Source organism: Lissotriton helveticus, chromosome 1_2 (assembly GCF_964261635.1).
Source record: "Lissotriton helveticus chromosome 1_2, aLisHel1.1, whole genome shotgun sequence".
Taxonomy (NCBI): Eukaryota; Metazoa; Chordata; class Amphibia; order Caudata; family Salamandridae; genus Lissotriton; species Lissotriton helveticus.
Genome location: NC_136058.1, coordinates 253,844,474 through 253,869,826, shown reverse-complemented (window position 1 = coordinate 253,869,826; position 25,353 = coordinate 253,844,474). Strand labels below are relative to the sequence as shown.

Sequence of the window (25,353 nt, the reverse complement as noted above, 5' to 3'; positions counted from 1 at the left end):
CTAGCATCTCTATTTCACTCATAGCAATGTTGCCAGAGCACTGGAGGAGGGGAGAAGTACAATTTTAAAAAACATTAATTTTAACAGATGTTAATGCATTCACATAATCGCAATAAACTGAACTGAAATAGGCCTTCATGAAGAAACCTGTTTTTAAATTGAAAATCTTCAGCATGTTTTTACAGAATGTTTATTGTATGATTTACATTCAAACTGTTTTGATAGCTTGATTTGGGCTTTGGCTTTTAGAACCAAGCCACACTTCTGGCTCGGCTCTTTCACTAAATTTGTGAGCTTGCCTACATCTAAATTGTGATTGATGGTAGGGCCTGAAGTACTAGCAAATAGCAATTGTTAAATCTTTCTTCCTGAATAACAGGTGTTTGAACATCGTCTTGTTATTTATCTGGTGAGTGAGCTGCTAGTGTTATTGTTGTGGGAGAAATTGTCAAAACCAATAGGATTTGTGTTTTTCAGTTTACCTTTTGGTTTTGCCTATGATAATTTGGCTTCTGGATTTCTTTTGTATGAAGGCACACATTTTATGACAACTGCCACAGCCAAAATGTATATATTTATTTATGTCAAAGCACACATTTCACCAGTAGTCCATGGAAATGAAGAGGACGCGGCTTATTGTGTAGATTACTTGCACAATGTGAAAGAATATAATGCTGTCACTCCAGCCCTGCCAAGTGTCACACATCTTGTGTGACAATAACACATTGTAAGTTACATTACCGCATGTAAAACAATTGTAACGCCAATCAGCGTACTTAAAAGCTGGGTGTATTACCGTTTTTTATGGTTTGTAGAGTCTGATATTTTGTTAGGTTACAGAAACACAAAGCAGACGGGGCACAGCAGCCTACATGACTTCTGCTATGCTTTGATTGTTCACCCTGGAAGTGTTCTCAAGGGGCTATCACAAGGGAATGTGCCGACGGCCTGAAGGCTCTGAAGATTGCGTGCCAGCCACGCCATGCCCTCTTCAAATGTGGATAATATTTCACATTTGAGTATTGATCACTTTTTGTGATAAAAGAGACAAAACTTAGCGCTATAATACTGTGCTTCCCCATCATGTGTAAATTTTGCCTCAAAAAAGAGAAACATTTGACGATTAAATTGTCGATCCTGCGTTGATTTGTTTCAGTTTGTGCTATAATGAAATTCTAGTTTAAACGAAGAACTATCAATAAGAGATTCTCGTAAAGGATGAGAACATACATTGTTCATACCTACACTCCCACTGTTGCAGAGGCCTAAAGGAGCTGGAATCAGTTACTATATTTATTACAAAAGGAGATCGGGTTGACTGAGATTCGAGGTTGTTCCATTACACAGATATTAAAAAATGTTAAACAGTAGAAGAGACACAAACTGCTGACATGGAGCAAAATAAGCTGAGAGGCAGGGTACCATTCTCCCCAATTATTCATTCCGAGGAGACAGAGAAATGCTTAACCGTGAATGAACTACACCTTGAAACAGATGTAGAAAATGCAGACCCTTCTCAGAAAAAAAGCATGCTGTTCCTTCCTTAAATAATAATCACAAACTACTGCTGTAGATAAGATACAATGCAGTACTCTATGGTATGCAGAGAGGAGCGTCAAAATCATCTATGTCACTGTGCTATCCTGCTATCTTCAGACTGCAACTGTTTCCAGCACATCACAGTCCTATCTACAGTCTAAGCAACTGTCTGCAGTGAGAGTGTCACCACAGACTGCAGCTGCAGTACAGGCGGAGCAGCAAAAGTTATTTTCCCAGCACTGACTCCATTGTTAAGTCAAAGAGAACCTGGGGTTTAATGTTCCTCCTGAGAGAGAGGTTTGCCCCAGTGCAAGTTGACTCACCACTAGCGTAAAGGGTTAATGTGCCTGCTGCAAAGAACGTGCCTCATGCATATCACAGAACCTAATGTTGCTAAAAGGGATTAGATTGGTTAGAAATGGGGGAGAGGATTTAGCCTTACGGCTAAAGCGGTCAACTTCGAAACTGGTGGTGGTGAAGTCTCGGCAACAATGCTCAACATCCTGTGATTCTGGGCAAATCACTGAATCTTCCTGTGCCTAACAAAAATGAATGTGTCCTTCTGCAACGAAACTGGTGCTCATGTAAAACGCTCTGATACCGGATATTTCAGGTCTACTCTGCGCTATAAAACACTCAAAAAAAGAAAAAGTATTCTTATTAACAAAGTCAACCCCAACTACTATGGTACGTTTTCAATCCTCAATTTGTGCTCCTCCAGATCAAACACTTAAAATATACTGCACAGTTACACAATTATTTTTACTTTACAGTCAGCTCACAAGGATTATAGATGAGTGCCCTTCCTTATAGGTTTCCTTTGCCTTCATTGCTTGATTTTGCTTGCGAGAAAGGGTCACTCATAGTCGTTGAATGTCACTCATAATTACACTAAAATTACGTAAATGTCACACATAGCAATCTGGAACCTTGGCAGCTATGACACTCACAATCAGGTAAGAGTGACTGAAGTTGGCTGATCCTGTGCCCCTTACTGTAGTGAACGGAAGCAAACCAATGGATGAAGAGGGCTGACTGAAAATCTGTAAGTATGTCTTTTTAAATGTAAAAAATATATAGCTGTCGGTAGACCTAAAAATATATGCTCGAAATTTTAGCGGTGAAATGATACCGTTCCAAGATGGCCGCCTCTTTGGTGACACTACTGTTCACACCAGGTACATTTATCGGGAAAGTCGCGTCTTGGCCAAAGGGGGCGGTGCTTTTAAATGGCGGCGCTGGCTGGGTGTCGGTGCATGCTGAGGGCGCGCGGCCCAGTATTGACATTCTGCAGATACAAATACAAGAAGAAATGGGTAAGGCGCTATCCTTGCACCCCGGTGCATAAAAGGGTCCTGTGTTTCTGTCCATGCACTGTTTGTGGTTGGGAACTATTAGCAAGCAAACAAAGTATCCATGCACGGCCAATAGAAACAAGACAGTGAAGTTGGAAGGGAAGTGGGCAGGGAGAATTGTGTGTTCTAACAGTTTAAAGAAGGGTGAGAGCAAACTGACGCAAATGGAATTTGAAAGCTTGATGAGATTGTCGTTTTTTGGCATTAGAATATTTTGATGTCAAATTCTTACTTTGAGACATTGTTAAAAAAGGGCTACTTTAGTAAAGAAGTCTTATAAATATAAGATTAACTAGTAAATCATAGGATGTTCTGTAATGCACCCGCATGCTTCATGACCTCTCTCTTGCACGTGACCCCAACTCGCCCCCATACGTAACATAGTAAGTATTTAAGTAGTTTGTGGAAAGGTTGGTAGTGCAATGATGTATTGTTAGGAATAAAGTACTCCTGCCAAGCATTACAAGTGACCTCGTAATTCTATGGTTTATAAAGGAACTCCTCTTTCCTCTATGTGTTTACGGGAGTTTTCGGTGACTTGTAATATTCTTATAATGTAGACGAAAGGGGGTACTTTATTCCATGTGTTTTCCAATCCTCATAGACGTGTGACTAAACCATTTAAACTCTTCATACATACAATATGATTAAACGACCATCAAAGTTTGTTCGTTAATGAAGGACATTAACATTTTTGTGGTGAAGATTCTGCTACTGGGAAGGTTTCGTAGCTCTTTGTCTGTTTTTCAGGTTTTCATCTCATTACAAGGTTAACATTGCAGATTGGGGTATCCTTTTTGTTGTGATGATACATTGCTCTGACCTTGCTGGGTAGGTCCCCTCCCCCACCCCCCCTCCCCTAGCCCCACCAGCGCCTGTGCCCTGCATCTTTTTTTTTTTTTTGCTGGCCATCCCTGGGCGCTGCTTTTCCTGGCCCCCCCATGCCCACTGCCTGTTTGCCGCCCCTGCTGCCCCACCCCCATTCGCTTCCCCTGCCTCCCAGCTGCTCCTCCCTCCCAGTTATCCTCAAAACGGCGGCAGCCGTGCGCTGAGGAAAGCGACCTCTGACCTTGCCGGGTAGGTCGCTCCCCCCCACCCCCCGCTGCAGCCGTGCCAGCGCCTGTATCTTTTTTTTTTTTTTCTGCCCATCCTTGGGCACTGCTTTTCCTCGCCCACCCGTGCCCACTGCTCTTTTCCGCTGCCCCTGCGGCCACGCCCATTCGCCTCCCAGCTGCTCCTCCCTCCCAGCTCCCCTTAAAATGGCGGCAGCTGCGCGGCCGCGCCTAAGGCAAGCCCGTCTGCGCCTGGACCGTGTTCAGCGCCAGAACCCTTGGACCCTGCGAACGCCACAACACCAGACTCCACTACGACGCCAGCAACCTCCACGCACTCAACGCCGGCCGAAACCACACCTGCTTCCAGGCCACCCCAAAACGGACCCAAGGACCCTTCTCCTGCCGCACCTGCAGCTTCACCTGTGACAGAACCACCAATCCTCCAAGGTCTGGACCCAACCACCTCCGCTGCATACTTCTCAACACCCGCTCCGTACGCAAACACGCCGTCGAGCTCTGGGACCTGTTTGACACCTCCGCCCAAGCTGTTGCCTTCCTGACCAAGATCTGGTGGAACGACTCCTCTGCGCCCGACATCGCCATAGCCATCCCGGACGGCTACAAGATCACCCGCAGGGATCGCGCCAACGGAACCGGAGGAGGAATAGCCATCGTCCACAAGTCCACCCTCAAGGTCGCCACCCACGCAGACGACACCCTCAACACCACCGAATACCTGCACTTCCGGATCCACACCGACCCCAACACCGCCCTCAGAGGAACACTCCTCTACAGACCCCCGGACCCTGGGCTCAGTTAAGCGACTCCTTCGCCGACCTTGCCAGCACCCACGCACTCGCCTCCACAGACTACATCCTCTTCGGGGACCTGAACTTACACCTCGAGAACAACAGCGACGCCAACTTTGCCACCCTGATCGACAACCTCGCCAACCTCGACCTCAAACAACTCGTCACCGCGCCCACCCATGCCGCCGGCCACACACTGGACACCGTCTTCTCCACAGGCACCCACGTCACCTTTGACCACATCACCAAACTCCACTGGACCGACCACCGCTGCATTCATTTCACCTTCAAGAAACCAACCACGCACCACCGCACCCAACAGCTGCCTCGCCGCTGCTGGAGCAAAGTCACCGAAGACCGGCTGATACCCGCCCAGACGCCGCAGCCCGCAACCTCAGACAGTGGATAGACTGCGGCAACACCCTCGCCCCGCTCAAGAAACCCTCCAACAGCCATGCCAGCAAGAGAGCATCCTGGTTCACCTGCGAGCTCCAGACCTCCAAACGCACATGCCGGAAACTGGAGAAAATATGGCTCCACGAACGCACACCGGACATCCACGCAGCCCACAAGGACGCCACCCGCAGACATCACCACCTCATCAGGTCAGCCAAGAGATCCTCCTTCAAAGACCGCTTGGACAACAACGCACACGACAGCAAAGACCTCTTCAGCATCGTAAAAGAACTCTCCAACCCCAGCGCCAACGACATCCCGCCCTCACAAGAACTGTGCGACTCACTAGCCATCTTCTTCCACCGCAAGATCGCTGACATCCACGACTGCTTCAACACCACAACCGCCCCGACTACGCCAGACTCCTCCTCCCCTGTGACTACCACCAGTGCCATCCGCCTGACCTCCTGGTCCAACGTCAACGAGACACTCAAGGTCATGAACTCCATCCACTCAGGATCTCCATCAGACCCGTGCCCACACCACGTATTCAACAAAGCAGACGCAGCCATCGCACCCCAACTATGGAAGGACATCAACATCTCCTTCGAAACAGCAACATTCACGGAAAGCTGGAAGCACGCCGTAATCAACGCCCTCCTCAAGAAGCCCAAGGCAGACCCCAAGGACCTCAAGAACTTCCGGCCCATCTCCCTGCTCCCGTTCCCGGCAAAGGTTATGGAGAAAATCGACCACAGTCAATTGACCCGCTACATGGAAGACAACAACATCCTGGACCCGTCCCAGTCCGGATTCAGACGAAACCACAGCACCGAGACAGCCCTCATCGCCGCCACAAACGACATCAGGCGCCAACTAGACAACGGCGAAACATCGGCCCTCATCCTCCTGGTCTTGTCGGCCGCCTTCGACATGGTCTGCCATCGCACTCTAAAAACAAGCCTCCTAGAAGCCGGAATCCAAGAGATGGCCCTTGAGTGGACCACGTCCTTCCTCTCCGGCAGAACCCAGAGCGTCCGCCTCCCATCCTTCCTATCCGAAGCCACCGACATCATCTGCGGCGTCCCCCAGGGCTCATCCCTCAGCCCGACGGTGTTCAACATCTACATGGCCCCCCTCTCACAAGTGGCCGGCCAACACGACCTCAACATCATCTCCTACGCCGACGACAATCAGCTCATCCTCTCCCTCACCAAGGACCCACACACTGCCAAAACCAACCTCCACGATGGAATGAAAGCTGTCGCCGACTGGATGAGGAGCACCCGTCTGAAGCAGAACTCGGACAAGACGGAGGTACTCCTCCTCGGACCCACCCCCTCAGCCTGGGACAACTCCTGGTGGCCGATCACACTGGGAACAGCACCAACACCCACCGACCATGCACGCAACTTAGGATTCATCCTCGACTCCTCCCTCTCCATGGTCAAGCAGGTCAACGCTGTCTCCTCCTCCTGCTACAACACCCTCCGCATGCTCTGCAAGATCTACAAGTGGATCCCGACTGAAACTAGAAGAATGGTGACCCAGGCCCTCGTCAGCAGCAGACTGGACTACAGCAACGCACTCTACGCAGGAATCCCAGCCAAACATCTACGATGACTACAACGCATCCAAAATGCCTCAGCCCGACTGATCGTCAGCATCCCCCGCCGCAGCCACATCACCCCCACTTAAGAGACTTACACTGGCTCCCCGTCGACAAGAGGATCACCTTCAAGCTCCTCACCCACGCGCACAAAGCACTCCACAATGCCAGACCACCCTACCTTAACAGCAGACTCTGCTTCTACACCCCCACCCGCCAGCCTCTCCCTCGCCACTGTCTCCCGCATCAAACGAACGACCTCTGGCGGCAGATCCTTCTCCTACCTTGCCGCCAAGACCTGGAACACCCTCCCTACCCACATACGGCAGACCCAAGACCTGGCTCTTCAAGCAGTAGCAGCACCCCCTTCCCTCCCCTCAGCGCCTTGAGACCCTCACGGTAAGTAGCACGCTCTAAAAGTACATTGATTGATTGATTACTGATCTTGTATTCAGGGCTTCAAGTGGGATAAAAAAAATAGGTGGTCTCAAAGGGGCGTGGTCAATGTAATTAAGGGCGTGGCTTAAGAACACGAAAGCTAAAAATCTGTGCTTAGCATAGTGTGCCGCCCTACTTGTATTTTCCTGATTTTGTCATTGCATCCAGACATAATACAAGTAACATCATACCTACAACAAGTCACGACTATTGGCTTTGCCAATGGCTGTTAGTTGCATAAGATAAGCAGCAACTATGGCTTGTATATAATATTGAAAAAGCTTCCACTTAAAGCCCTGGTGACACCACAACAATGTTACTGCTCCCGAGTTTCAAAAGAGAGAAGGGAAATCCAGAGAGAAAATAACTCTGTAAAGGATTTCCCTTCCACTGCAATGCTCACTTGGCCTGACGTCAATGTGAACTTATCTACTAGTGAGAAGTGAGCAGTGTGAGCACGCGCACATCGATGTGCTTGCTGTCACTGCAGTCTGGGGAAAAGACGGCTGCCTTAATCTCTGGTGTATGGTTTTGGTGTTAATGGTATAACACTGGAGATTTTTATCAGTTGCTTAGGCATTAAACAAAGCATTGCTCGGCTTTCACAATTTAAGTATGGAGTGTCTTGGTGTAGTGTCCTGGTGTGTAAAGTACCACTCATCTATATTGCCGAATGAGGTCTTGTTGAAATACTGTTACTATTGTATGTTGGATAATAGTGCGAGCATAGTGAAAAATAAACTAGAGAGTATATCTGTGTTGGATGTATGCATGGTATTCAAACGAATTCAGTGCTTTCCAAACGTTTTCAGAACCCCAACTCAATTTTTAGAACCCCAAACTTTCGCAACCCGGCTAGCTTAAAAGGACATGAGATGGGCACATTTTTTTTAAATTGCAAGTAAAGCATCTTGTGACAGCTCACTTTTATTTACAAACAGCACATTTTCTTTTGGAATGATCACTAAATTTGCTCATGCAAACAGGTTTTTTTCCTAAAACTACTACACAAAAATGATAATGTGCGGAAATTTGTCTTTCAATTAATATTTGTCCTGATTTGTTTTGATCCTATTAAAATCTTTGTTTCCATCACACTTCAGAATTACAAAAGAAGTGCATATTTTTTCCTTTCCTCGCAGCTGAATGGGTGTAGTTTTACAGATATATACATTTTGTTGTGTTACAAAAAAAGATACTCTGCAGCCTTTCCCTTCACACTCCATGTACCCGAGCAAGATTGTCACATAGTTCACTTTACTTTTCTTTCTCTGACTACAAAGTGAGAGGAGTTTGCAAACACCAACCCCCATGTTAAAAAAAAAATACAAATAAAATAAGCAGCAATTTAATAGAAGACGTAGTCTGACATTTGACCTCTGTCTTTGAAGCGCAGCAAATTTGATAAGCTAAACACCGAATGTAAAGGCATTTTAATTTATTTATTGTTTGGGCTTTCTCGACCCACTGTTTTGGAAACGCTGATGTAATTTGTTCTGTTGTTACTTGGGTGCTGGTGACATTGTAACCCATGTATTAAGGTGGTCTTGGGTATAAGTGGTGTGTTGTGCCTAATGTGTCATGCTGGGTACTGGAATGTCATGTGGAAGCAATAAATGCAGTATAAACATTGTTGATTATCTGTCTTGACTATCTTCAAGTTACAGGTAGTATTGAATAAAACAAGCCTAAAACTCGAATTTTCTTTTATGAAATGACCACATCTTCATCTTTTAGACAAATCATTGTTTGTAGGGCAAATCACTGAACACATCAGAGTTTAATGTGTGCAGAGTGTTGGTTATTTCATTATATTTCAATCATTTATCTAATTTTTGTTATGTGATTTTTGATTTTCTTGAGTACACATTTAACCGGCCAATGACTGTCATTGTATCATTGTTGTGTTCATTAGGTAGATTGTGACCTTCTATTATGAAATGCAAAATATAGATAAGTGATTTTGCCTAAGCTGGATCCCTAACCATGGAAGATTCTGAGACGGGCATATGGGTGACTAGGAGGGGATTAACGGGGTAGAACGGTTGGACCTTGTGCACTGTGTACAGCCTAGTTGCTCTTAGCCAAATGTAGAGTAGTGGACATCCTAGGTAAGATCGCTTCATAGGTGGGACCTGATCTTCATAGGTTCAATTTCAATGAAGTTTATGGTGATTTAAATGGTGGACTTAATGTTTAAGGTGGGATCCAAGAAAAGAACAATATAATCTGAGAAGTCTCATCCCCCCCCCCCCCTTGTGATTTACAGGACACTCCGTGAAATTTCTCTGTTCCAATAAAAAAATATTGGAGGGTGATCCCCATGTAATAGTTTAGCATTGGAGTTCTCTGTCCAGTTTCTTTCCCTTATTAGACTACAAGGGTTTATACAGTCTCAAAGGGGGTCCACAATGTAACATTAGGGCACATCCTGTGGAAACAGGATGGGGAGGATAAGGTTGAAAGTTAGGGAGTGTGAGGAAATAGGGTTCTGTTGCAGTACCCCACACCCTTTTTGCCTGCTTTTGATGCAAATGTGACTGCAGAGTACGGGGTTCCTGCTGTCCTGGTTCCCAGTACCAGTGTTCTTTCCCTAAACCTGATCCACAATTGATCCTTCAGGCCCTCTGTAAGTTCCAGGTAAAAGGTACGTGAGTACCTAGGGCATTGGGACTGAACTGAAGAGGGTCCCCTAGGAACCCCTCACCTAGGGCATGCAGACTGCCAAATCAACTTGCATGGCTTGGTGCAGACAAAACAACCAAGTCGACATGGCATACTGTCTGAGTGCCATGCCAACTATCACTTCCCAAGATATAGGTAAGGCACCCTTCTAGCAGGACTTACCAGCCCTAAGGCAGGGTGCACTGTATCACAGGTAGGGCATATCTGCATGAACAGATGTGCCCGACTGTATTAGGGTCTATTCCTTCAGATTGAAAGTGCCTGGGAAGCTATAGAGAGTACATGGGCTGGGAGCTTGACAACTCGAGTTTCACAGCACCATGATGGCTTCGGAGAACCCAGGAGTATTTGGTACCAAACTACTCCTTTCAGTAAACCCACACTGATGCCGGTTTGGGATTTAGTGAACCAGGTACTCGGAGGGCACGTTGGAAGTGCCACCTGAAAACCTACCCACCCTGGTGTGGACACTCACTGACTTTAGGCAGCCTGCCACACACAGGCATGTTTCTGGACCCCTGGGTGGAGAGCCTCTGCTCTCTGAGACCAGAGACAATGTACATACTGAGCTGCCACACCTCCTCCCCAAGGATGGGCACAGTGCTCGAAGGGGAAGCTTCAAAGGCCTTCTGCATTTGGAATGCAGCTGAATTGACGGTGCCCCCCCATGACCCTCTACATCTCTAATTACCTCTGCTGTCATTGGTCTTCCTCCGGTGCGACGCCTGCAGCTTGTTTGTCAGAAGGACGTTTTCCATTTAAAAGCATTGGGCACCCTGCGATGAACTTGCACCCAGCCGCCCCTGTGTCACTGCTGGTGTAAGTTTTGCTACTGCTTTATGCCCCCCTCCCCATGCTTGCACTGGGCCCTTCAACTGATTTACCTACCTGCAAGCAGTGGGGCTTCGAGCATTCCCAGTCTCCATTGAAACTCATTTGGCCAAACTCTGATTTTGACCTATGCACCTGGGCCCCCCCCATGCCGTTGGTGGTGCAGTTTCGGTACTCACTGTTCCCTGTTCTGACCTTTGGTCGTGAAGACTGGAAACTGTAAATCGGGTACTTACCTGTATACCAGCATTATTGTTTTCCTCCATAGGACAATATTGAACTCACTGAAAATTGCACTGTGTTGACTTTTGAAACGGGCATATTATATACAGAGCAAGCTTCCTACAGGGAGGGAAGTAAGAAAGGAAACTCCTCTGTTTTGTTGGTTGTACTTTCCTATTCCGGGTTGTCTGAGAAAAGACACTCCCTTCATGACATCCCTGTGCTTTCAGTGCAAGTCTGTCTTAATCTGGTGGGAATCATGACTGCCCGGGTGTCTGGATGACTTGGCTTCTTTCACCCATCTTTCGCACTCCAAATGTATGTCCTAACCCTATAGAACTCCATCCTAGTAAAGCACTGCCTCCAACATTTTTGTCTTTGATCCCCATAGACTTAACAGCAAGACTGTGACCGAGCGCAGACATACTGGCCTTAGGGAGACGCAGGCAAATCCCTCCTATAGACCGCTAAGGAAAATGCATGTTCATCTTACTTTTGTCAGCATGTCTGTGTCTCCAGTGTCGCCAAATTCTTGTGCTATGAAATGGGCATAGCTACTTTCTAGTCTGCCTGCATTCTCTAGCAGAATTGATGAAACAAATTATAAAGAGATGTCCGTGAGTTTCAAAACCAGTTTTTTCAACAAACACAGCTGTAGGGAGTATAAATACCAAAGGACTCGGGCTCCCCATCTCTACATTATATAGTATTTGTTCAAGTAACACAACTGAATACACAGCCAATCGGAGGCATCTCCCTGCTGGGTCCAAACAGATGTGGCATGGTGTGCAAAATAACAATTTATTGGGATGTGGCCCAAGTTATTATCAGCGGCTGAGATTAATTCAAGCATTTAATTTTTGTATACTTTAGTATGTCGCCCTAGTGGGATGGGTATGCCTAAACGTGGATCCCATGCACACTGTCACTGGAACCGAGCTATACCTGGCTGATGAGCCCATAACAAGGGCACACCAGTAATGGGCTAATGGTATTTCGGTTCAGGGAGGGCCTGGCTTTGCAGTTGGAGCAAGGTAAAGACTGATTTGCATGTTGCTGGGTCCAAACTGAGATGGCCTGGGGTGCAAATTATCGATGGATTGTAATAGTTGCTGAGTAATTATCACTGGCTGAGATTAATTCAAGCATTCCATCCGTCACTTTTTGTATAAATCAATAGAGTCAAACAGGAGCAAGTGTAAACAAATCAATATAGACCACATAGTAGCATGTTGAAACATTTGTACCCCAACAGGACTGCATAGAGAAATGTCACTTACATGGCAAACCAGAACTAATGGGATGATTTTGTTAAACATACACACCTTGTGGTTTACACGATGAAGTCACTGTATATTTTAGGTGTTTTTTAGGTGTCGCCTAGTGATGCAGTGAATGTGCTGCACGCTTTGGTGAGATCTATTATTTTCGATTTCGCTTCCGAAGGGGGACAGTAGATGTGCACGTGCCCGGACAGGCAATGTGCACGTGTACGGCTCGCGGTGTTTCAGCACAACGCGCGCTTGGTGTGCTTTCACTTTCCCTCCTTTTTCCCGTTGGCTCCAGATCATCTCAGACAGGAGATGTGCACACGCCTGGACAGGACATGTGCACGGGTATGGTGTGCGGAAACGGTGCTCTTCCACTTTTTTTTGTTGCCTTGCATTCTTCCGAGGGCAGAACAACCATGTTGGGTAAAAACTGAACTAAAAAAATAATTTCGTTCACCATTACATTCAGTTCAACTACTCCTCATTCCTAGTTGGCTGCTGTTGTTTTCCACTCTCTGCATTCCACCAAAGCGCCATCCTCCTCATTCTGCAGTGACGCCGTCCATTCCCATTGTTTCTACAAGAGAGCCCTCTACAGTGGCTGGTACAGACAGCCCTGTGCACTGATAGAGCTGCACGTTAGCAGCTCTGTGTGTGTGTGTGTGTGTGTGTGTGTGTGTGTTTGTGTATGATATTTTACATACACACAACGGAAAGGCTGGCACATTCACAGATGTATGCCCTGCACTAAGAGTTTTTGTCCATCTCTACACACAGGCATCCTGGATACCTGTGAACGGTTGCCATGTGCTCTTCAAGCTCTGTGCAATGGCAGCCCTACAAATAAAGGTGTCCTCTGAGAACGCTCTGTTGGTAGTCCTACACATAGAGAAAAAACCCTATGCATCCACAGCCCTAGGAAGGGCAGCCCTTGCACAGTCAGCCCTGCTAGTAGACATGCACGCTGGCAGGCGCAAGCACAGGTAAGTAGGTGCACCACCCGCCAAGATGATTTGCTGCCCTCACACATACAGTCCTAGGAGCAGCCGGTGCCTTTAGCCAAACAGAGCTTCATTATGCAGCAGAGAAGCTGCATGCTGCGCACCAAGCCCTGAATCCCCTCCGTCGGTCTGTAGGTGTAAGCACTGCCAGTTTGGTCTACGGGCAACCACAAAGTAGCCCATTGCTCTGCCTGCCATGCTGTGCTCTGCCGCCTACCTGGCACTCCTCACTTCTGCATACTACCAGGCTTGCACTGTGCGCCCCCTTTCACAGCCAGCCCTGTGCTCTGCATGCTATCTATACATGGCGCCAGCCCCACAGAATGTCAGACCAGAAGTCAGCCCAGTGCCTGCTTCCGCTGTGCACTGCCAGCCTTGTGTCTCCCCTGCACCATGCACTGCTACCTTGCCCACTGCCAGGTCTATGTCTAGACTTTAGAGTGGCTGTATATGGCAGGTGCAGAACTGCACTAAACATGATATTGTCAAAGTGAATAGTATAGAAGTATCTGGAGAAACGACACATCGGGTGCTCCAGCACAATGCGGGGCTGCGGGAGTCAAACAAACAACAATCCCTAGTCATGCAAATAAGGCATTCATGCACTGTCTGTGCGCTTGTAAATAGAGGCAACTCCAAAGGAAATCTGTGGAGGTCTTTAATGAGCATCAAAGAGCGGTCAGTAGCCCTGGCAGGGATCAGCAACTGCCACCTTCCCAAAGGAAACATTCGAATACCACTTTTCTAATTCATAAACGTTCTAACATTCTGTTCCCCTGGCATTTAGAACCCAGCACCTTGGATGGGAGGGCACGAGAAGCAGCAGCCGGAAGGCGTTGGAGCAGCTGGCAGATCAGGCAGTGGTCTGAACAGAGGGGTGGCTTCCCTCCCCTGCCCTGGACCCAGGCTGCTGATCCTGTCCTTGCCTCTCAGGAGCCAGGCAGGGTCGGATTGGGATCACAATTTGGCCCAGGAACTGTCAAAACAAGCATTCGCAATGCAATACGTCTCGCATTTACGCGGGTGTAAGCTATTGGTATTGTAAATGGCAATGCCTTTTATTTATGTTTTGAAAACCAAAACCTACATAAAGGGCATTGTCATTTACAATGCCAATAGCTCAAACTGCATAAATGCGAGACCTATTGCATTGCAAATGCTTGTTCTAATCCTGATATGTTCTGCAAGCTTGGTGTCTGAAATGGGTGCTTTCCCTTGACTTTTTGCTTTTCCCCTTCCCAGTTTTCTGCTACTCTAGATGCCAGCTTTAGGACTTAAAGCATGTTTGACACTGCCAATCTGTGCCAAAGCAATGTGCTCGTCCTATACACACTGGTGATTGTTGCATACATGATTGGCGGATTCGAGTTAGCTGTAAGTCCCTTGTGTAGGGGTAAGACATATATCCAGGACATGTATCTTGAATGCTCCTCTGTGGGCCTGCAGCATTGTTTGTGTCCTCCACGGAGGTTGCTCATCGATCGTGCCACAGGTTTGCCCTTGTGGGGACTGTGTGCGTGCAGAATACTGTTATTCGGCATGGCATTTAAAAAGCTACGTGCCAAGTTTCTGCATGTTTCTTGCTATATCAGAGTGACGGGGTGCAGTGTTGGGAAGAGTTAGGGAATGTGTGCGTTACAGGCAAGGGTCATGAATGGCACCAGATGGTATGTTCAGTATGACAGGGCCTGCTTCTCACATTGGTTTAGCACAGGGGAATGTAGGGAAAGTCTATTGAGCAGTATTTCCTACGGACCGAGTAGATGCAATGTAGTGTTTGATATCGATGAGTTCGTAATGGCGAATCCTTTCCAGTGGTGTGGGTGGATCCGACATTACATATGTGGAAATGTCACCTTGGGAAAGTGGGCATTTCGATGCTCGTGGCTCTCTGGGCCTGTTTTCAATTCACATCTGGGTGCTAGGGGGACAGTTACCATAAACTAGGGGCTCAAGGGAAACTGCAAACCTCTGACTCGGAGGAGCCTTTCTGTGACGGTTACGTGGGGTTGGAATTGGCACCTGCATTCAAAGAGGCAGAATCTTGGGGCCACTAAATATAGTGATCAAACCTCCTGGGGTAGGATGGTAGACAGGACACAATTTAGAGAAGGTCTGTGCATTTCAAAGGTGGCCTTTTGAACTGGTTGAATCTTCAATGGCCAATGTGGGTATAGCTACTGGGGCTCTGGTTTCCGAAAGTAGAGACGCTTTTGAGAATTGTAACCATACTACGCTGATTCGACACTGTGACATCGACCTGAGGAATCGTTAGGGCAGGAGGGACTGCAACTAGATTATATATCCGCAGACTTGTAGTGGCCTGGAGCTGCTTGTTCTCCAGGAAGGGAACGATCACTTGGTAGATTTTGCCTGTCCTGCAGCTAAGTGCCAACTGTCGTGGCCCGGTCCCTTAAGTGCTCTCCTAGGCCCGGTTGGCTAGCCTCCTGTCCACGTGATCCCAAGAACACAAAGGATCTCAGTTTCCACAAGATCTTAAGGACCGCAGGGTGTGGCAGAAACGGGTGGAAGTGATCTTCGGTTGGAACGAGGACTGTCCTGACATACTGTCATCGCACTGGGCAGAGAAGTGTGCTCGTACATTTCAGAAGCCGCCTAAGGTGCCTGGACGCGAGGAGTGCGGGGATGCTTGCAGAGTCAGTGGTACCCGTGCTTGCAACCAGGGGATTTGTGCTAACTTGCACTTGAGCGTGTGGAGTCTGAGGGGTGTTTGTGGACCTGAGCTGGGAGCTGGGACTGTCTGCGACCTCCAGATCAGGAGGACAACCGTGCCTGACATTGCTGCATCCGTCCAAAGTCGCAGGCTCCATCTCCCTGGGCCCACTCCACAAGGTACTTTGTTGTGGAGAACATCGTGACGTGGCCTGATGGGTTTCGTCGTGCCTTGTGAACACCTACGGTTGGTTGTCTGGAGCTACAGCAGCTCTCACCTCCGCCTTAGTGGAAACATTTCACCAGATTTTGAGGTACGCCAGCTTCCGGTGTCACAAGTGTTGTCTACGGGGGGGGGGGGGGGGGTGTAAGAGGATAGCAATTCCGGCCTCGTGAAGGTGCCGCTGGGCAGCTGGAGGTCTATTCCGGATGGACGAAACTAAGTAACTGTTTCTTTCCGCTTTAGGTGGTTCCAACTGGACTGTCTAGTCAACGGGGCATCAGCAAGGACAACTTATATTGTTGGCTGGTGTAGTTGAGTGACTGAGGGGCTGGATCGTGAGGTGTAGTCGAAGACCTGTGACTGCTTGACCATTCTGCTAATTGGAAAGTTTGACAATTGATGTAAGTGTGTGTGTGTAATACAAAGACCATTGAAAACTGCCGCTAAAACGGCGATAATGGGCTTGATAATATGCTCTATGGAATTCCATTTGAAGCTCATGTTAAATGTGAAGGACATCTAACATGGGCTTCAATTGGAATTCCATAGAGCATATTATCAAGCCCATTATCGCCGTTTTAGCGGCTGTTTTCTGCCGCTAAAACGGTGATAATTTTACCGCCTGTCTTGATAATTTGCCCCTGAGTCTTTGTCAGGGGGAGTTCACGGGTGGCGTTCCTAATCTTTACTGTGAGATGTCACTGTGCTTCTAGCATTATATCCCAACTATAAATAATACATTTTTATCTCCGACCAGCATGCTCTTTCTTCTCGATACAAATGTTCTCGCTTGTCTTCAAGCCATTGAACAGTGGTTGAGAGCCCTCTACTGGTGGAAGGAGGATTAGGTTTCTTACAATTGAGCTAAATCAATTAACTTCTCAGTGGCTTTGTTTTGTTTAGGATGCGGGGAGAGGCAAAGTAGTCTGCATCTGTTGCCCTTAAGCTACATTCTCTCCTGAAAGGACGCCATAACCTCCGTTCCAAATGTTGTGATTACAGAAATATCACTTATTCTCCCTGTTTCTAAACACAAGCATTGGCAAAAAGCCAGTAGGTTTTACCTGTGCGAAATCTAATGTTTTAGGTCTCGGCTAGGCAACTCATGTGCTGCTCTGTGTTCTATCTGTGGGCTTACAGGCTGCCCACCTCCTACCATTAGTGAACTTCCGCGTCACACTGATTTTCTTTGTCATTTGTCATGGCATTAGGGTATCATTCCCTTTTCCTGTGTTTGGCTCTCCCATGGAGCATGGACCAAGTGCATGTCTCCTTACACTGCTCCTGGTTTGCGCAGCTACTTTTCCTTTGTTTCCAAGCACTCTATAGTACTTGGGTTTTCAGGCCATCGCTCTTGTACACATACATACATACCACTAAAATGCATGTGCATTTACATAAACAAATGTATTTCTTAAAGTTAAATTGGAGTGCATTAAGTGCTCACTAGCTACATTTCACAATGACACATTGATTTTTGTTGCTGCTTCCTCTCGCCATTGCTTGCCCATCTCCGAATCCTCTCCTGACCCCCTATTTGACCAGCCCCCCACTACCCTCCTCGTCGCTGCTGCTTTTATTTTTGTTTTGACCGATGGTTTTGGAGTGCTTGTCCATCCATCTTGCCCTAGTGTTTAACACCAGCCAATGGTATTGAAGCTCTTTACGTACCCCCTGTAATATTGCACAATGACTCATTCATTGTCGTACTTGGGGGGTGGGGGTTGGGGGAGTGCGGTGCGGGGAGCATATGTGATTTGCGCAGAGTCATGACTGTTCAGCCGACCCCGAAACTCGAACCTGGCTCCCCAGTTCCCATGTCTGCAGATCTGGCCATTATGAAACATTCTCGCTTCAAATCAAAGCTCTTCACCTGTTTCATACTATCAATTCCACATTTGATCAGCAAGACACCAACTCTGAACAAGCATTGGCAGAGCCAATATATCTTGGCTATTCCCGAACTATTGGCTTTGTCAATGTGAATGTCTTTTAGCCATGTTGTCTAGCAGGACATCTGCTGTCCAGCAAGGCTGAAAGCCACTGAAAAAAAGTGCCCTGTTGCGGTCAGTGCAAGCCACATCATGGTGCTTTTTGTGTTAGGAGGGGCAGGGTAGGACAAACTCAACAAAGGGGGCAAAGAGACTTGCCATCGGCTCAACATCCTGTGATTCTGGGCTTTCAGTGACTTAGTGTGCAGACCCACGGCCTCCTCAAAGTCGCCCCAGAGGTCTGGAAACGCAGATCCTTTGATTGAGTTACAGACATCAACACCTGTTCCCTGAGACTGAATTAATCCTGAACCATGAACCAAGTAAATAGTCATATACACACACACACCCCTAATTCCCAAGGCTTCCACTACCAGCCTCAATAACTTGGCATAAACTGCATAGATATATGGCTCAAAAGATTTGGCCGGGTTTTGTCCCAGTTGAAATAATTAAGCCCTTAGGTCTCAGTTATGGGGGTCCTCTTCATCCAACGTATCTTTATGAAGTAGAAGGAGGAACATATCCCTTGCAGTTCTCTTTACTGCGTCCACCTATCTTGTCTGATCCTTGGCCAACGGCTTCAGAAGCCTGTTCCACCATTATATGTGTGCTGTGACTGTAAGTTGGTCGTTAAAAAGCGGATCGTGCCAAGCATAAAGCATTGCACTTTTGAACTGTATTTCTATTCATAATGGAGTCAGGAATATAGCACACTACACTCCACATGGCCAGGCATTGTGATATTATGTTGTATTTCATGTTAATGGAAATGCCAAGGATACATCAGTGTGCATTCAAAAAAGGGAAGATGTCCTTCGATGTACACGTGAGCTGAAGCACGCGAGCTATGCTTTTCTAATGGTGTGGTGTTACTCAGTCTATTGACCGCGGTTTGTTCCTCCTGACGTGTACACCCACGCACAGCCTTGCACCCACGGCCAGCTTACCATCCTAAATACCTGAAAAGAAACACTCACCAAAAAGATGCCTTAACGTTTATGAAGGGCAGATAAAATAAAAAGTTAGTGGCTTCCTAATATATGGAATCTATGCAATTGAGAGGGTATGTCTGGCAAGGCAAGTGCTGGTCCCTCCGTTTCATTACACATTATTCTTGTCACTCCACATGAGTTGTAAAGTTTATGGTGTGCCCTCTTATCCGCTACTCCATTAATATACAATGCAAAAAGTATTTTGCAGGCATAACAACCTTTCAGCAATTATACGTAACATGTATATATTTTCATGGCTTCTGACGCTGCTAAACTCATTTTCTACAATATTGAAATGTAAAACTGAATTAGGGTTTTAATTTCTTGTCACCAATTGCATATGATATCCGCATTAACTCGAAGATCATAGTTTGCCTGTCACAGAAGTCTAATCCTTCAGGCTTTCAGAAATGAATGTAATTCCCACAGGTAATGCTACAAATGTTTCAGTGAGACACATAAGGCCATGGTCACTATTGTATATTAAAAGTAACCATGACCTCAAGGACACTCTGTTTAAAAACATCTTGTGTTCCAGAGGGTTAGCGCCGTCATGGCCGCCGATATGTGCAGCTGTCATCCAGGAAGGCGAGCAAGTCAAGGGAGCAGTAAATTGCGCCGTAGAGGTGGAACGGTAAAGCGAACAACTAGATATCCTGAAAGCAACATTCCAGTGAGTGGTCGATTTGTAAATAAAAAATACCTGCAGAGTGAGGTAGCCAGTGGACGGATGACAGCTGGTGGCCAGTGACTGGAGGGTGTACTTGGTCCAAGCTTCAGTGACTGTAAAAGCAGAGCAGGAAGTCAAAATGGACGACGTGCTGGCCAAATGAGAAGCAAGTAAATTAGAGCGATTATAAGTTCAGGTAGGTAAGGGGAGCGAGTTTTGAGCTTCTATTAAGATTTTTTTTTTAAATACAAAAGACTTAAAAGCGCAAGCGAAACCTAAAAAAGTGGGATTTGGTCTAGTTTTACTCTGAGTCCAGATAAACGCTCAAACTCTGTCAGTGTTTGAGTGATTCTGGAGTGATCCATTGTAGCATCCTGTATATAAATCCGAATATCATCTGATATAATGCTTACATCTTTAAAGAATACCTCTGTGAAAATGCTCGCATCTTTGTAGTAAGCTAAACGTTCAGAAACGTTTTTTCACAAAAGGTCTATCCAGGATATACTTGGAGCCTTTTTTTCCCCACATGCTGGGGATTCTAAAAGTACACAGGGCTTGTGGAGTCTCCTGGAGAATTGAGGAAATAGCCATAATATAGCAAATTTGAGTTTCAATTTTTGCTCAAATGGTGTAAATATGTTGTAGAGAAAAGTATGTTTTCTTTTCTAAGAACAAAAGGTTTGCTATGTTAAGATCTCTTACCAGCTTTCAGGATCAGGCAGAGTTGTAAAGGGGGAAAAAAGTTTTTACTCAGATTGTCCAGTTTTCTAAGTAGTACTTAATTTTTCCTAGTCTTGTTGTTTCTGCTTGCGTGCAGTTTGTGCTGGAAACAGGTGTGAAATCCATAAGTGAACCTAGCAAGCTATACATTTTTAAATATAGCCAAAATGCTGATTTCTGCAAGTGGTAGTTAATGTAGATTGCTCAAGATTTTCCTGATGCATCTAATTATTGAAACCAAATGCTAACGCAGCTAAGTTGGAAAAAAAATGTTTGATAGCGGATGCATCTGTAACCTCCCCCCCACCTCACATTTACAAAATGAATGAATACACCGTTATATCTGTCAAACTTTTATGGTCACAGGAATTTATATAGTGTATGTGGGGTTTTCTAAAGCACACAATTCCCAGAGCCATCACCTGAGCTATAGCTTAGAATATTTTATTGTGCACGCACCAGTCGAGGAGGAAATATAGCTTTTTTTGCCACATTTATGTAGCATAAAAGCACAGCAAAATAAACTCATAAATAAAAACATGCATCAGTCCATATTGTAAAATTCAATTAATAAAAAATGTGTATGAAGGAAACCTATGCATTCTTAAAAATGTGCCTCTCTGAACACATGTCAAAATTACACCATCAAGGACCCAAATTTCCTCTTGCTTGCTTTGAGGTTGGCTGCAGTAGTGAGGGCTTAATGGGTGTTGGGTATGGCCCAATGCCAGGCTGGGCAGGCTCCCAACCCAATTTTTAAATCTATTCCTGTCATCGGCTGGGCATGCTGACTCTCCTGGCGGAGAAGATTTGGGGTAAATCCCCAATCATCTTCTGGGAGTAAGGAGCGCATTCTATTTTTATTTATTATATATTGGCTATCGAGGGATTTTCTGCACCCAGTGGTGGTAGATTGAGGAGAAAATTATCATGGGGGCAGGGGCAGGTGGACCACAGATGTTTGGGGGGGTTGGGTGAGGGGGTGCAGCTTCTTGCCAGGACAGGCTGGTCCCCACACTTTTTTCTTTTTAAATTAAATTAAATCCATGGCTTCTAGTGCTCCAGTCTGTTAATCTTCATGTGTGGCGGAGACATTTGGGAGCGAACTTGGCCATACCCATCCCCTTACAGCCAGCCCTTGTGGCTATGGGGTGGATCACTATTTGGATATCGTCTTCCTGCGGCAATCCCAAAGCAGGGTATCACTAGGGTGTGGTGCCATTGGAAAAGGGACATTCTCCCCTTCGCAGCACCCTCTCCCTCTGTGATTGGTGCTCGAAGACTAATATATGCGTAAAGACGCCATCTGCTTTCACTTCAGCCTCTATGGTGTCAGAACGCAAGGTGTGCTGCTCTTCATAGAGACTAAAACGAACACATTTGGGTTATGACAAAAGGCCTTCCTTCACAGCTCGAGATTTATCTTAAAGTGCGAGCATTCTGGTGCAAGCAACCAACGGTTTTTCTGCCTTTAGTGTGAGGGCCTGACGTTTTACATCGTTTGCACTTAATAGGTAATGCAGAGGGCACTGTAGTGGTTACCATTAAAAAGGTCAAAAGCAAAACGTCTGATTCTGAATTCCTGATTCCCACTTACAAGAGCTATCCTCCTTTCTACTGCCAGGTTCTACCCCCGTCCTGTTTTCCCGCCTGCTTATTTCAGTTAGCATCCAAAGAGTTCGCTAGAGTGAGAGGCTCATAGTGGCAACTCTGTTTGATTTATTTTTAAAAACCTATAACATTCACTAAATACATTCAGACATAAATCTGGCCCTCATGTCAGATGAGAGAATAATAACAGTACAATAGCTGAATAGAATTTTAGAACTCTGTCACTTAAGTCCCGCCCCCCGCCCCCCGCCCCCAAATGAATTGCACACGTATGACATCTGTAAAACAGTGCAGCACATCTCACCGATAAACAAAGCCCTAGGAACATTCTTCATTTTGCAAACGCCCCTATCGATGGTTCCTGGTGCAGACACATGATTGTTAATGTGTGTGTATATGTAATAAAAAGCTTTGGCCTACTTATTGGAGGCCATCTACATGTGTAGCTTAAGCAGGAATGCATGCTGCATCTTCTAGTGCAAGGCCTTGCTCAGAAAGATCACCTCTCCTTTGACTGAAGGTGGTTATAGGATCTCATTGGTTGGACCGTTTAGTGGAACCTGCTTGCTTTCTGAAATCATGTAGCGGCCACCTATTATTCTGCAACTCACTCTGCTCTCCCTTTGATGCTGTCATCTTGTAGCAAATTCACATTTTCTGCTTGGTCTCCCCGGATTTTTTATTGTTTTCCGGACCTTATTTTTTCTGGTGCTCGGACTCTGTCTACTGTGACATTCCTATTCATTGTCGATTATGTGTATTCCTTTCCTCTAAAATGGTTTAGTTAAAATGTGTTTCACAAAACTGCTTGTTTAACTTCGTTGTAAGGCCTTGGTACCTGGAGCAGAAAATGCCCCAGTGTCATTTAAGTTAAATGTCATATGAGCTGCAGTCCATACATACACCACCCATAAGAATGACTTTGTGCTCTTGCTGTGCTGCGGGTTGCATGTATTTATATATTAAGTAACCCCTGAATCGTGCCTTGTAAGCCCATAGGGCTGGTTGCTTAATACTTTCAAAAATGTGGATTACTCCATATTGGTGACTTGTGTATGCTCACACTCAATAAATAACCAAGAGGTGTTTTCACCATCCCGGTAAAGCTAGATTTCCCTGGACAGGCAGAGAAGTGATTAACATCCTTATTTTATATATTTGCTTAGGCAAACACTAGCAAAATGATTCAGTTATTTCCCACTTAGTTTAAAACATCTGATGTAACAGTGAAAGTAGATTTCTGAAAAGTTAAGGGGAAAGGTACATTTCTAAAAGTGTACTTTGCGTTGTGCTGGCTGAGACAAAACAGGTTTGGAACTAATTTTATCTGTTAGCCCACTTCAAAGAGCTTAATGTACGTTCCTGACTGGGAGTTCATTATCCTGCTGACTGAGAACAATTACTCGAACCTGGACCCAGGATATCAGGGGTGTTTTCAACAATTTGCCACTTAACAAGGATTATCCTTCTTGGAGGGGTCAGCAGATGGCAGTACAAAGGCCAGACTTCACACATCTTTTTGACTTGGCAAGGCCAAATGATACTTAAAGGACCTACTCCTATTCTTTCCCAGGACCCTCCCAGACTTTGTGGCTCCAACCCTAGGGAAGTGGGAACTTGTTTTTGACTACAGTGGGAGGAAATGTCATATACATTTTAGTGTCTAAGGAAGAGCCAGAGCCGCTTCAGATGGAGAAATGGGTTACATATTTATGGATTTAGGGCTTTGGAATTCTCACATTAAAGTGAGGAGGAAGTGCTGAAGAATGAGATGGGCATAGACCAGATTGGGTGTGGGACATTCTAAATCACTGTGTAGTCTACAGGATAAAGCTGGCCCCTGACCACTACACACTTGACCTTGAGCACCAAAGGCATGGCAATGTCGCAAGTTAAAAACGTTGATCAGGATTGCCCACGTGGTGTATCCAACTTCCACTCCATCATAGTCTTTTTTTTTTTTTTCTTCTTTTTTTTTTAGAGGCACACTTTCTTTAAAGCTTTAAAAATGTCCTTTCTGGTTCCCACTACCCAATTGTAATTGTTTTGGGGTCAATTAGCTCACTAAATTGTTTTTTTTTTCTGAATCGGATTGCACATTTTTTGTTTTCTTGAGTTTAAATGTTTTGATACTTCTTGAACTATCACTCCTTTCTCCAGGGAATTGCCTGCTTAGTGTGCCGTTACTACCAGGGGTGAGCAGAGATTTGTAAGAACTGTGTTTTAGCCTGACAAGATTGTGCTTATTAAGTTGTTTGGGGCACTGCCTTCCTAAATTAATAACCCTCTGTTTGACACCTCTTCTTTGGTGACCATTAAAGGTGTCTACAAATGGATCAGTGTGTGTAAATACTCAAACCGCATAAAGCATTTTGTTTTTTTTCATTCGCCACAGGCTGCCACCATGCCGAAGATTTCATGCACTAAAATGGCGCTACAGAACTTTGACATGAACTACAGTGTCCAGTTTGGAGACCAGTGGCCCTCCATTCGGATCGCTCTCCTATGCGAAATGAAATATGGAGCTCTTGTCAACAATTTTGGAGAAACAGAAAAGGTGATGCAGGAGCTGGAGCTTCTTAATGCAGAAGATTTCATCTATGAGTCTCACAAGAAAATACAAAACTCTGAGCCAGGTGAAAGTGTGGGTTCCCAAGCAGAACGGACGTCCGCTGAACTCCTTGGTGCTCCAGGCAGACAGGTAGCTGTGGAAAGGTCTTCAGGGGGTGAGACCCCTTGCCAGGAGCAAACATTTGACCCTAATCTCTCACACAACTTTTCAAACATCAAATGTTATACCTTTCCCAAAGGAGACATCTGCCGATTTCCTCCTGCAAGGTGCAGTATAGCTTAGACGAAGCTGCAATTGTATTAGTATTTGTAGTAATGCATAACATTTGTATATAAGTGTACGTCATTGCTATTTTTAAACCTTCTTGATCTTCAGTCAGCGTTGTAACCTGTGATCTCATCTACACCTTTAATATTTTCTATTTCTAACATTAACATCCAGCAGTGGATTTTTCTCTCCCTCTCTCTTGTTAAGTCGAAGCCTGCGTTGCAGCGCATGCGCTGCTGCAGGCAAAGAGATATTGTGAGGAGGGGATTTCAGTATGGCGTGAAGCCACGCCCCTTTTTTCCATTGGCAGGCCTCTCGAAACGGAGGCCTGCCATTGGAAAAAGCTCCTGTGTAGCAGATTTGTCTGCTCTGGATACCGCCTCTCGAGGACTCCATGACCTGCCTTATGGTAGCACG

At 45.9% G+C, this 25,353-nt stretch overlaps 1 protein-coding gene across 1 annotated transcript in view; it reads left to right on the top strand.

Annotated features, from left to right (window-relative positions):
* Positions 1-2,718: 2,718 nt before the first annotated feature.
* NSUN4 (NOP2/Sun RNA methyltransferase 4) overlaps positions 2,719-25,353 on the top strand; it is a 177,513-nt gene continuing 154,878 nt past the window's right edge. The window contains exons 1-2 of the mRNA XM_078671695.1: positions 2,719-2,855; positions 24,493-24,935. Coding sequence (XP_078527821.1) covers positions 2,769-2,855; positions 24,493-24,935 — 530 coding nt within the window. The 5' untranslated portion in view covers positions 2,719-2,768. The remainder of the gene's footprint in view (positions 2,856-24,492; positions 24,936-25,353) is intronic.